The following is a 12,528-nucleotide window of genomic DNA, read 5'->3' as shown; positions in this document are numbered from 1 at the left end:
TTATGAAGGCCTTGTCATTCGTTCCAAAGCTATTGGATAAGAGGTGCTGAGAATCCTGAGTGAGGATCAAAAACCCTTTCCTTCAGGGAAGTGGCATTCTGGTGGCGGCAGAAGATGGAATTGAGCAAAACTTTCTAGTTGTCCTTCACCTTCTAGATAGTAAGTGGTCAGGTTGGGTCCAAGAGCCACACACAAACACACACACCAGCACACATACCATCCTCCCGTCAACATCATCCCTCTCCCAAAGGCTCCAATTTGTAATTGTAAAGATATCTTCCAGAATAATCTTCCCGAGGCCCAGTTGTCAGTATTCCCCTCAAGTGTCTAAATGCTTAGTCTGGAGGCCTCCAATTCCCTTCTGATTCAATTCAAAACTGTGCAGTTAATACGCTAGCAATGGCTCCACAGTGGCCTTACATCACAACATTGCCCTCCCTGTGGCCAGCACTCCTTTTCCCACGCCATGCCTTTCACTTGAATTGTTTGCTCCATCTCTGCCCCTTGAAATCCTGCCCAGGCTTCGTGACTACTTTCTCCAAAAATAACTCTGAATGTTCCTGTCTGAAGTGTTCTCAGCCTCTTCTGACACCTAAATCTTTTGCTGTTCCCATGTCCTGTCTTGTATTATTGTTACTCAGGTATGCACTATGTCTTTGCTGTGACGGAAGTACCTGCTTCTCAGGACAGACTTCTGCAGGATGTGATTCCTCTCATCTTACAGGGCCCAGCTCTAAGCTCTAAGCTCTGCTTTCAGCTGTTGTTCAATGCATGTGTGACATGCTCAGTGTAAGGTCATTCCCACCACATTATGGCCCAGTTCCTGGAGTCATTTGGCACCAGAGTGCGCGAGAGAGGTGCTAGTAGGATTAAGCCACTCTAGGTCAGGATTTCTAGGACTGGGAAGGAGGAACCAGTAGGTTCCTTCTGCAGAGAAAGCTCTTTGATGAGAATAAGCTAAAGAAAGCTTGGAGAACTGTTTTTTCCATTGAACTGACCCTTAAATTTTCTCTTTCTCATACAGTAGTCTCACACATCACCTGATGTTTCTGGATTATCATTCAAATAAGATTCTGGGTTGAGTGGCTCATGAGGGTAAATACATCAGTATTAGAACATTCCAAACAGGACTGGGCAGCTGTTGAGAAGAGGCAGAAGAGAATGATGCAGGGGTCTAAGAGCATGGTCAGCCAGGATGAGATCTGACTTTATATTTTTTTACCTGAAGAAATAAGGCCCAGGGCTTTGAAGCAGCCCTTTTGCCAGAAGCATCCAGCTAAGCCAGGCCTCAGCCTCTGCCAAAGTTGATCTGAGCCAGAGGGAAACGTGTGTTCTGAGAGGAAAGAGGATCAGTTGAAGATGTGGTAGCTCAGAAAGAAATCAAGTTCTAGTGGGGTGTGCCCAGTTAGATAGTAACAACCTAACCTAATAATGCTCTGTAGTGGGAGGGATAGAGACAGGAAGGGTTACTTCAGCAAGGTTCTTTATGGACCTGCCAACCCTGGAAGAACCAGGACACAGGGTGAGCACTGATTCCCTTTTGCTTTGCAATAAACTACCATCTTTGAAGGTAATATGGGTGTGTCATCTCCAGCTATGGAGTACTCCCAGGGGAGGCCTAGACATCTTGGCACACAAAAAATCCATTCCTACTCTGCCCTGTTCAAATTCTAGATTCCTGACCCACAGAATCACTGAACATATTATAATAGTTGCGTAAGCTTCTGAATATCAGGACTATAGCAATATTAATGAGCACATTTACCTTGCCTCAAAAGAACAATTTTTTTCAAAGAGAAGAAATGATACTGAGCTTCTAAAAGAACCAAACACAAGAAATTTGCCTAAATGCTTTCCATCTTGTAGCCTTCTCTCTGCTCATCGGCTTTGGTGTTCTCTCTGCAATCCACCATCATTTAGTCCACACCATGAATGGAACAGTTCTTCCCACAGCTCCCATGCACATCTGTTACAGGTGTAACTGGTCATATGTCACTTGGTCCTCTGGCCTAGCCTGGGTCATGTGTTCATCCCAGACCCAGTCCATGTGGTGAGGCTGCAGGGCCATGTGATATGGACATGTATTGGAAGAGAAGAGGTCACTAATGCTAAATGTGGTACAGGGAGGGCAGAGGGACCTTGAAAGGCATTCACTATATTCTCAGAGGCAGAGCCCTTAGAACAGGCGCTGTTGATGTCCCATCCCATATTCTCTTGGCCTATCACAGTTTGCCAATAGCTGAGGCACAGTTTTCTGCAAGGATGACAACCTCCCCACCTCCAGTGAGTATCTCCCTTCTCCTTTGCCTGTGAGCTTTATCACACCCGTGATAGTCGCTTTTCTGCAGTTACATGGCTCAATCTTAAAGTGCATTAGAATTAACACTCCCAGGCCAACCTTCAACCAATTCAAGCAAAGGAGGATGGGAAGTGGAGATAAAGTCTCAGGCCCTGTAGTCCTTAGGAAGATTCTGAGCTGTATCACACATTTCATATGGTTTCTTACAGAGTCCTAAAAGGGATTGAGCCAAGTTATCCACATGGTAACTGACTCATGAGTGAACCGTTTATCCCATTTCTCATGTAAGTGGCTTTCTTTCATTTCTCAATTTATTTCTGCACTTGTGTTTCCTGGGATCACTTCCCAAATCAGTGTGATGAGCTGAATAGTGCTCCCCCCACCCACCCTTGGAGCTATATCCACTACAAAAGTTATGAAAAGAATGTATAACACGGTAAAATGAATTTTACACAGAATTAAGGTTATGGACCTTAAAATAGATTATTCTAAATTGTCTGGGTGATCTCAGTTTAATCATAGGAGTCTTTAAAAGTAAAAGGCAGACTAAGCACAGTGGCTCATGCCTATAATCCCAGCACTTTGGGAGACCAAGGTGGGTAGATTGCTTGAGCTCAGGAATTTGAGACCAGCCTGGGCAACACGGCGAGACCCTGTCTCTACACAAAAACACCCAGGCACAGTGATGTGGGCCTGTGGTCCCAGCTACTTGGGAAGCTAAGGTGGGTGAATTGCTTGAGCCCAGGGGACAAAGTATGTGGTGAGCCGAGATCACGCCACTGCACTTCAGTCTGGGTGACAGAGCGAGTCCTTGTCAAAGAAGAAAAAAAAAAATGAAGTAAAAAAAGAAGGTGGAGGTAAAAAGAATCAGAGAGATATAATGGAGAAAAAGACCTAGGAGATGAGCCTCAATGCACTGTTGCTGCTTTGAAGATGGAGGAAGGGAGCTAGGAGCCAGAATGTGGCAGCCCTAGAAATGGGTAAAAACCAGGAAACAACTGGGACCTCAGTCCTATAAATGAAAGGATCTGATTCGGACAACAGTCTGAATAAGCAAGGAAACAGATTCTTCCTTAGAGACTGCAGAAAGGAATCCAGCCTGCAGACACCTTGATTCTAGCCTGGTGAGATCCCTGTGGGACTTCTCACCTACAGAACAGTGAGATAATACATTTGTTTTGCTTTAAGTTTATGAATTTCTGAGGCCAGGCGCGGTGGCTCATGCCTGTAATCCTAGCACTTTGGGAGGCTGAGGTGGGTGGATCACGAGGTCAGGAGATCGAGACCATCCTGGACAACATGGGGAACTCCTGTCTGTACTAAAAATACAGAAAATTAGCTGGGTGTGGGTTGCACGCACCTGTAGTCCCAGCTACTTGGGAGACTGAGGCAGGAGAATCACTTGAACCTGGGAGGCAGAGGTTGCAGTGAGCTGAGATTGTGCCACTGTACTCCAGACTGGGAGTAGAACAAAGAAAATACATCCAATAAGGGTTTTGTGAAAATGCTGCAGTGAGGTAAACTGAGACTGTGGTGAGTACAGTGAGTGTGCAGACTACTTTACTTTACTGTGCTGAGTAGACACTACAGTCTAGAAAAAGCCAAGTTGAGGAGTAAGCATTATTAACACTTTATTAAACAACTAGAACTTGACAACCACTTGCCAAGTAGAGGGGATACAGTGCTGAGCATTAACAGTGATGACAATGAGGAGCAGTTTTCCCTAGCAGGCATCAGTTGAAAGGAATATGGGTTTAACATCCACCAATGATCAGGGGTGGACAGACCTATTTCCAGAAGACTGAGTCCATAGCAGGATTAAAAACATCCCTGTAATTCTTCTAGCTTCCTTGATCCAAATTTCCTATATCACAGAGAATCTTTAGAGTATTTGTTCTGTCTGGAAATCTTGACTGTAGGAAGGCTGGCTCTGGCTGCGTGATCACTTATCACATTTGTTGGGTGGGCACACATCTCTTCCACTTGATTTATCAAGTGTGGCCTGTAGTCTCTTTCCAAGTCACATGTCATGTGGGTACTAGGAGGTTATTCTCTCAACCAAGACACTCTGCAGAGCTAATCTAAGGAGTGTTGTGTCTAAGGCTCTGATAATCAGCTGGGAAGGAGTCAATAGGGGTGTCAACTCTACAACCACTTACAATTATCTCTACCCTGGAGCTGTTCTGGGAAGGAAACCTCAGGGCTACACGTGGGCTCTTCCCATGGAAAAAAATCAGGCTGGAAAAGAATGGGCAATTAGCCAGGGACTGAGGCTGAACATCTCCTAACTACACAAATTACCATATGAGTTATGTAAGTTACTTAAGGTTGCCCTGCCTCAGCTTTCATACTTGCAAAATGAGACTACCCGATGGGGTGTTGTGACGTTCAAAGGAGTGACATCCACCAAAGTGTACAACACAGCACTCAGAACAGTTTAAATTATCTGTTAATGTTAGCTATTGCTGTTTAAATCCCAGCTCTGTTGTTCACTAGTCATGTCTACTTTGTAAAGTTAATTCAACTTTCTGCACCCCAGTTTCCTTATTTGTATAAAGGGACAATAGGTGGTACCAAACTCAAACAACTGTCATATGGAATAATTGAATGAATATCAGTAAAGTGCTTCAGTGCGTGCCTGTAGCTTTATGGTTCTGATTGGTTGTTGTGGAGGGGGAGGCCGTCAACTCCAGGGTGGGCAGGGAGAAGCGGAGATGTTGCTTCAGCCTGAGGCTCCCCGCTTTCATTAGCTAAACCCTGGGCTACTGGTGTTTCCAGGGAATGATCAGGCACTAGGTCAGGATCGGGGGAACTCTCTACTTGTTTTGGTGTTGGGCAAATGGTCAGGGCAGTGGGCTCCAAGGTCAAAATTCTGAATACAGGATACAGAGGCTCAGAGAAAGAGGTGTGCGGAAAGGTGTAGATATGAGATCCATCCGTGGCATTGTAGAATGAGATCTCTCCAGTCTCATAATCCAGGAAGATCCCCACTTTCCTAGGGGGCTCAGGAAGTTTCAGGTTGGTTCTGGGATCAGTGAGAGCCCGATACTTATTCCCATCAGTCAGCCCCATGGTCCAGTATCCATTCTCTGGTGTCATTTTGACCCAACCTTTTTTCCTCTCCACGTTTTTACTACACACCCCAATATGCCACTCTCTTCTGTCCCCCACTTCCACTTCCCAGAAATGTCTCCCTGATGTGAAGTTTTCACGGCCAAGCACACAGTAACGCCATTCAAATCTCTCAGGGTTGTCTGGAAGATCCCGTGGCTCTTCGGCACGCTGCACACTCCTCTGGTCCTCAGAAACAAGGAGGATGGCATTTGCCGTGTCTGGATCCAGAATCACATCCGCTGCAGAGAGTTTGAGGAGGTGTCCATGGGGTCAGCCATTTTTCCTGGATTTCAGAGCCTCAGCATGCAAGGCCTGGACCATGCTGAGGAGATCCTTACAGAACCTGGCATCCCTAGCCTGCCCTGAATTTGAATGTCTCATCAGTGTCGTGGGAGAAAGCTCAAGGGGTCTTGTGTCCAGAGGGGAAATGAAAGTAAGGTCAGTATCTGCCTAATCCAGTACCCTGATGCTGCCCCAGGAAGCAACAAGGATCCTCTTTCTACGTTTTTCTTGTTTCCCTCCCCACATTGACTCTGCCCCCTAATGCTTTATAATCAGAGGTTAATTTTCAATCTTCACTCGACCACTCATGAACTAAATGAGTTCCCCTTTTCTGAAGTCTATTTTTCCGTACATCCAATTTATTTAATAAGGTGGAGCCTCATCTGAAGCATTTCCTCACCTGAAAAATGGGGATAAAAATATGAATCTCGGCCGGGCGCGGTGGCTCAAGCCTGTAATCCCAGCACTTTGGGAGGCCGAGACGGGCGGATCACAAGGTCAGGAGATCGAGACCATCCTGGTTAACACGGTGAAACCCCGTCTCTACTAAAAAATACAAAAAACTAGCCGGACGAGGTGGCGGGCGCCTGTAGTCCCAGCTACTCGGAGGCTGAGGCAGGAGAATGGCGTAAAACCCGGGAGGCGGAGCTTGCAGTGAGCTGAGATCCGGCCATTGTACTCCAGCCCGGGCGACAGAGCGAGACTCCGTCTCAAAAAAAAAAAAAAACAGGTATCTGCAGGCAGGAAAAAAAAAAAGAATCTCTAGCGTAGTATAGAGGAATCATTTATTCAGCTCACAGCAGGGTATGATGGAAGCTCCTGATGTTCTAATAGCTGCAAGGCAGTCTCTGTGCTGGGGGCTCTGTGGGGGGCTCCAGATTCACTCTCCAACCTTTAGCTTTCTCCACCCTCCTCTGGGCCCCAGGAATCTGTACTCTAAGGACAGTGCCACTGGGCTCCCTTGTCCTCTGGTTTGCTGTTGAGTTTGGCCAATGGGGCCCTGATAGAAGATTGGAAGGAGAAAGAAAGGAGAGACACACCGTTTATTTTCCTGCTTCCTCCCTGCCAGCAGCAGCTGATGCTGCTCTAACAAGGCCTGATGACTCTTCTCAGGAAGCCCTCTCTTTGTGCTACTTTTCTCTGGGTTCCAGTAACTGCCTCCCCTCCCTAGGAGTGGAGACAACTCCCCACCGTTGGGAACCATGGGGGCACTGCACTTTTCCTTGTTGCTTTCCCTTAACCCTCCTTTCTGCAAACCTTCTTCAACCACGCAGTGTGAACTCGTCATCTCTTTCTAACTAGGTTTTTAACCAATGGATATTTATTATTCCTTCAGTCTTCACCTCAACCCCAACAAAACACAGATTGCAATTTTCGTTTAAAAATGTGGAGGCCAAAGCTCAGAAGCATTAAATCCTTTGAGGCGACACATCCGGTAGGTGGCATGAGAAGCCTAGGAAGGGCAAAGTTCTTTGGGCAGGTATCGCCTCCTCTCCTTGGCATTTCCACCCTCACTCTCCCTGCAGTATTACTCAGTGTGTGTCTCCTTCCCCTCAGCTCCACCCTTTATGTGTCTTCCTTCCCAGGAAGGTCTGAGGAAGCCCAAGAGAGCAATTCTCTCTGGTTCCCTGGGCTCTCAGCAGGAAGGGTCTTGGAGATGGGCCCACTTTTCAGATTGGGATTTAATGCTGTCTATCCCAAACTCTCTTAGTCAAGGGAAGTTTTCTTCCCCAAATCACAAGAGTTGGAGGAGGACAAAGGAATACGGTCCCTCAGGTTGTTGGTCCAGGGAACATACAGTGATTTACTCACCAGGCTTGAAGAGGGCCATTTTCCATTCTGAAAGGAAGGAGACACAGATAAGAAAAAGGTCAGTAGTTTTGTTTTTTCTCCACTCCATTCTCCTTTCACTACACGTTTTCTCTCCTTTTCTTCAGAGTCTCTTCCAGGGTTCAGCCTCCCTCCTGTACAGGTCTGATGGATCAGAGGTGGCACCTTCTAAACAATGTCATGAGGGGTGCAGGCTGCACGGCTATGCTTTGCCTGGGCATGTGCAGGGTCAGGAGTCTCTCAGAGGCTCCAGAAAAGCAGAAGTCAACCCCCTACCATGCAAGATTGAGTCTATGGGTTAGAACTGGTTAATCCAACTGAGAACGTCAATGAGTCACAGCAGAGAAAAAGTTGAAATGTTCATGGTATATGACCCGGCAAACCCAGAGAGCATCAGGCTCACTCACCATGATAGGCCAAAGACTTCTCTCCCCCTACAATGAAAGAAAGACAGAGATATCACATGAACACTGCCTTTGCTCTGTTGGCCCCTTCCCCTTCCTTTCGCGTCCATCTAGTCTTTCTTTTTGATCATTCCACCCTTCCCTATGGTCTCACTCTGCATGCTGAATTCTCTCTTCACCTCTTCTTCTTAATATCCAGTCTGGGAACACTGGTTGAATACTAGTGGCAAGGCAGTCATTATAAGAGTTCCTTCCCAATGGAGCCCACCTAATCTATTTTGAATCTGTCTATACTCCTGTGCCTGGGCATAGGTGTCACCATGTCTATATGTGAATGTCTAGGAGTACAAGATCCATCCTTCTCAATCTGTATCATTTCCTACCTTGCTCTAAAAAGAATTTGGGAAATTTAATGCACAATTTCAGGGACTAGTTTTGAAAGCAGTTATGATAAATCTGTATGAACTAAGCCACTGTAGCTACTCCTCTTTATTAGACACACTTTACTCTCGTTCTCTTTTCTGATTTTCTTATCTCTTAAATCTTCCTTTCTTGTTTTCCTTTCAACCTCCTCTAGATTATGGAAAACAATATGTAAGGTTCCTGCCATAGAAAATGCACCTCATCCTTCTCTTCCCTCTTCCTTTTGAAGTGCACCCCTGGATATTCCTCAGTGCTTTTTAGGGCATAAATGTCTGTGGCCCCTAGTACAAAGAGATTGAAGCCCTCTTTTTCTTTTCTTAGAGAGAGAGAGAGAAGAGAGAGACTCCTTCTGGGTGGTTTCTCCAAAGAGCTACACTTATTTTCTTTTCCTGAGTAAGGGGATCTAACCAGTTTTCAACCCTGGGCAAAGACTTATGGGCTGGAAAATTTCCAAGCAGAAGAGAGTCATAGATTCAAATTCAGAGAAAATGTCAGAGTCACTCACGAGCCATGTGCTGGATTTTTCTCCACTCTGCAATGGAATGAACAGGGAAGGAAGAGTTATCAAGGCACTCAAAGTGGGGATAAGAAGACATGCCTGGGTCTCTGGGGGAATGGGAACTTACTGAGTTCCTCCTGGAGCTTCTCTGGAAAATAAGCAAAAAAAGAGAGAGAGAGAGGAAGAAAAAAGAACAGTTATGGGTGAGGGGAATTTTGGGAAAATAAACCTTAAACATGATGCAGTGCCAGGACGGGTATGGGGGTGAGATCTTCAGGCTGGGCATGCAAGCCTGGGGCTTAGATTCTCTGTTCGCTTTGGATACCTCTTAGGCTTATTTCCTGCTTTGTTGCAGCATATGCCATTTCTTTCATCTCTCGCTCTCTTTCTGTCTCCCTGGACAGAGCAATTTTTTCCTTCTGTTGTCTCCACAAGAAGTAACTGGCTCCTGCGAGAAGCAGCAGCGAGATAGGCAGGGTCCCTGCCAGGGCTGCGATCCAGGGCTGGGCGTTCCTGAAGAAGGGGTCTGTGAAGGGGAGAGCTGTGAGTCATGGGCGCTGGTGCACTCAACCTCCCCAACCTTAGCGCCCCAAGCTTTAGCTGCTCAGCCCAGGTTGGGGTCATGGAATCTATCTCATTAGGTTAAATAAGTGCCCTCTCCCTAAAGTCTCAGAGGACTGTAGAGAACACTTTGGTAAACCCTCACTACAAGCTACTACTGTTACTATCTTGAGATGTATGCCTCTCATATGGAAATTAACTTGGGCAGAGTCATACTCCTTTTTTTCTAAATATTTTTTCAACCAGTAACACATTTACATGGTTCAAAAATGACGTACACATAGAGTCATGCAACTCTCCCATCTACCTAGTACTCCCTCCCTCCATCTATTAACTTCTCCTTGGTCCACTTAATATTATGCTTAGGGACATAAACTGTGGAGTCAGAGGGCATGGGTTTAAATGCTGGCTCCCCTATGTGACTAGCAGTGTGATGTTGCACTACTTATATAACCTCTCTGTTTGTAGTGGCCTATTCTATAAAATGAGGGTAATGATAATACCCATCTCCTGAGGTTAGAAGAATTAAATTAATACTTATAAAGGGCTTGGCACAGTGGCTCATGCCTGTAATCCCAGCACTTTGTGAGGCCAAGGCAGGCAGACCACTTGAGGTCAGGAGTTCGAGACCAGCTTGGCCAACGTGGTGAAAACCCATGTTTACTAAAATTACAAAAATTAGCTGGATGTAGTGGCATGTCTCTATAATCCCAACTACTAGGGAGGCTGAGGCTGTAGAATTGCTTCAGCCTGGGAAGTGGAACTTGTGATGAGTCAAGATTGTCCACAGCATTCCAGCCTAGGTGGCAGAGTGAGACTCTATCCCTAAATAAGTAAATAAAATGCCTGATGTACAGTGAGAGTTACAAAATCACTTATTAAATTATAAAAATGTAAATTAAATAACACAATCAAGAACTAGAAAAGTCCATTAAAATATGTTCCTATTTTCCCTCTTGTTTAAACTAAAAATAACATTCTATATACATCACTGCATCTCACTCTTCTGTGTAAAGTGTGTCTTGGAGATCTTTCCACATTAGTATAGAGAAAATTATCTCTTTTCTTTCACAACGGGGCAGTATTCCCTTGTATGGAAGTTCACCATCAGTTAGGATCTGTATAGCTTCTAACGTTATACAATCATAATCAAGAAACTTCTTACAGGCTAGGCTGGTGACTCGCACTTATAATCCCAGCACCTTGGGAGGCTGAGACAGGCAGATCAATTGGGGTCGGGAGTTTGAAAACACCTTGGCCAACATGGTGAAACCACACCTCTAGCAAAAATATAAAAATTGGCCAGTTGTGGTGGTGCGTGCTTGTAATCCCAGCTACTGGGGAGGCTGAGATAGGAGGATCTCTTGAACTGAAGAGGAGGAGGTTGCAGTAAGCTGAGACTGCACCATTGCACTCCAGCCTGGGCAGAAGAGTGAGACTCCCTCTCCAAAAACAAACAAAAAAACAAACAAACAAGCAATCAACAAACAAACAAAAAAACCCCAGAAACCTTTTACATGGATCATCTCATACAAATGCAAGCGTATCTCAGAACTGGAATTTTGGATCAATAAATATATAGTTTGGATAGATCCCCCAATAGAGCTTGTGCTAATGCACACCAAAAATACAAGTGACACGACCAAATGACTGAGAATCACTGCCTTCCTACATTCCTGCTATAGTCATGTGTTATCAAGCAAGGCAGTGTGGTTTTGACTTTTGCCAATATCATAAGTGAAAAATGATTTCCTATATGTTTCCCTAATGAGTGAGAATGAGCAACCTTTTGTGGGTTATTTCCTTTCCTGTGAATTAACAATTCTGGACCTTTGTTAACATTTTTTACTCAGTTTTCAAAATCTTCTGTTTCAAAAAGATTAGCTCTTTCTCTATAAGTTTGTAAATATATATATGTTTTCCCATTTTGTCATTTGACTTTACATAAGGAGCTTATCTTAACGTTTCTCCCCAATTCCCACTGCCTGTCACACTTTCTGTTTCTGTCAGACAGGAAGTGATCAGTAAATGTTTGTGGCATGAACAGCTCTGTGGAGTGGGGAAGCTCCCCTGGAGCAGTGAGTAGCCTCTAGGTCCCTGCTTTGAGCCTTACATGCAGTGCAGAGACCCAGGTTGACCGCAGAGACTCACACAGTAGAGACTCACACATTCCCCTTCATCAACTGCCACAGCTCAGCTCAGTAAAGCTGAGGCCAAGCAGGGTACTGACCTGTGATGGAAATGCTGGCTGTCTTTTCCAGGCCGAGGAGGGAATTTCTGATGATGCAGGATATGCCCTTCCCAGAGCTGCCTCTCATGATCACGGATGCTGCTATTGCATATAGGCCCACTCCATCTGCAACCACAGGTGCTTTCACAGCCGGGATGTCCTCTCCCTTGGTGTTGCTCCACTGTATTTGGGGTTGTGGGTACCAGCCAGTGGACCTGCACTCCAGATGGATCCCTCCATCCTCATAACCCTTCACTTCAATGTGAAGATCAGAACCCAATGCTGTGGAAGGTTAAATTGACCTAAATTCTTGAGAACTCCTGTATCGGGGGGGGTCTCAATAGGAATCAATGGCAGACTCACATTTGATAATTCTAGAAAGATTTCATTCAGAAGTTATTTACACAAGTGTGGTCATGATGAGAAGAAAACTAAATGGGCTAGTGCAGTATCCCAGGGTCAGTAAGGTGGGGCTATTCCCCCCCCCCCCCCCCAATTACCAGAGGGAGGAGGAGAGGGATCTGTTCTGGAGACATAGAAGAAGAGATTGATGCATTGAGGACATTCCTGAGTTGACCTGTGACCTTCAGCAAGGCAATGCAGTCATCCTGAGGGTATCTTGCAGTCAGGAAGCCAGGGAATAAGCACCCAGACCTTTCCCTTTTCTCTTCTTCCTACCATTGTCTTCTATAGCTCCCCTTAAACCAAACCCAACCGGAAGCCATGAGGCAAGGGATTGCACTGAGAAAGAAAAAAGGCATCCCAGACATTTGGAACCTGACACCAGGTCTTGGTATCCTCCTGCTGAACATGAACAATTTCACAGAACACAAACAATAGTACTTTATCACTGTGACAGATCATGGGAAATACAAGACCACCCCAC

General features: G+C 45.5%; 1 protein-coding gene across 6 annotated transcripts in view; it reads right to left on the bottom strand.

Moving 5' to 3' along the window:
- Positions 1-3,913: 3,913 nt before the first annotated feature.
- BTN3A3 (butyrophilin subfamily 3 member A3) overlaps positions 3,914-12,528 on the bottom strand; it is a 10,136-nt gene continuing 1,521 nt past the window's right edge. The window contains exons 3-10 of one of the 6 annotated variants that reach the window (XM_030928451.1): positions 12,143-12,226; positions 11,643-11,924; positions 9,177-9,377; positions 8,979-8,999; positions 8,858-8,884; positions 7,933-7,959; positions 7,508-7,534; positions 3,914-5,652 (exon numbers count right to left, since the gene is read on the bottom strand). In XM_030928451.1, coding sequence (XP_030784311.1) covers positions 4,946-5,652; positions 7,508-7,534; positions 7,933-7,959; positions 8,858-8,884; positions 8,979-8,999; positions 9,177-9,377; positions 11,643-11,924; positions 12,143-12,226 — 1,376 coding nt within the window. In that variant the 3' untranslated portion in view covers positions 3,914-4,945. The remainder of the gene's footprint in view (positions 5,653-7,507; positions 7,535-7,932; positions 7,960-8,857; positions 8,885-8,978; positions 9,000-9,176; positions 9,378-11,642; positions 11,925-12,142; positions 12,227-12,528) is intronic. The other 5 variants (XM_030928455.1, XM_030928452.1, XM_030928453.1 and 2 more) reach the window with 5 other exon arrangements.

Source organism: Rhinopithecus roxellana, chromosome 4, assembly GCF_007565055.1.
Source record: "Rhinopithecus roxellana isolate Shanxi Qingling chromosome 4, ASM756505v1, whole genome shotgun sequence".
NCBI lineage: Eukaryota > Metazoa > Chordata > Mammalia > Primates > Cercopithecidae > Rhinopithecus > Rhinopithecus roxellana.
Note: the sequence above shows the minus strand (reverse complement) of the source record. Positions and strands in the feature narration are given on the sequence as shown.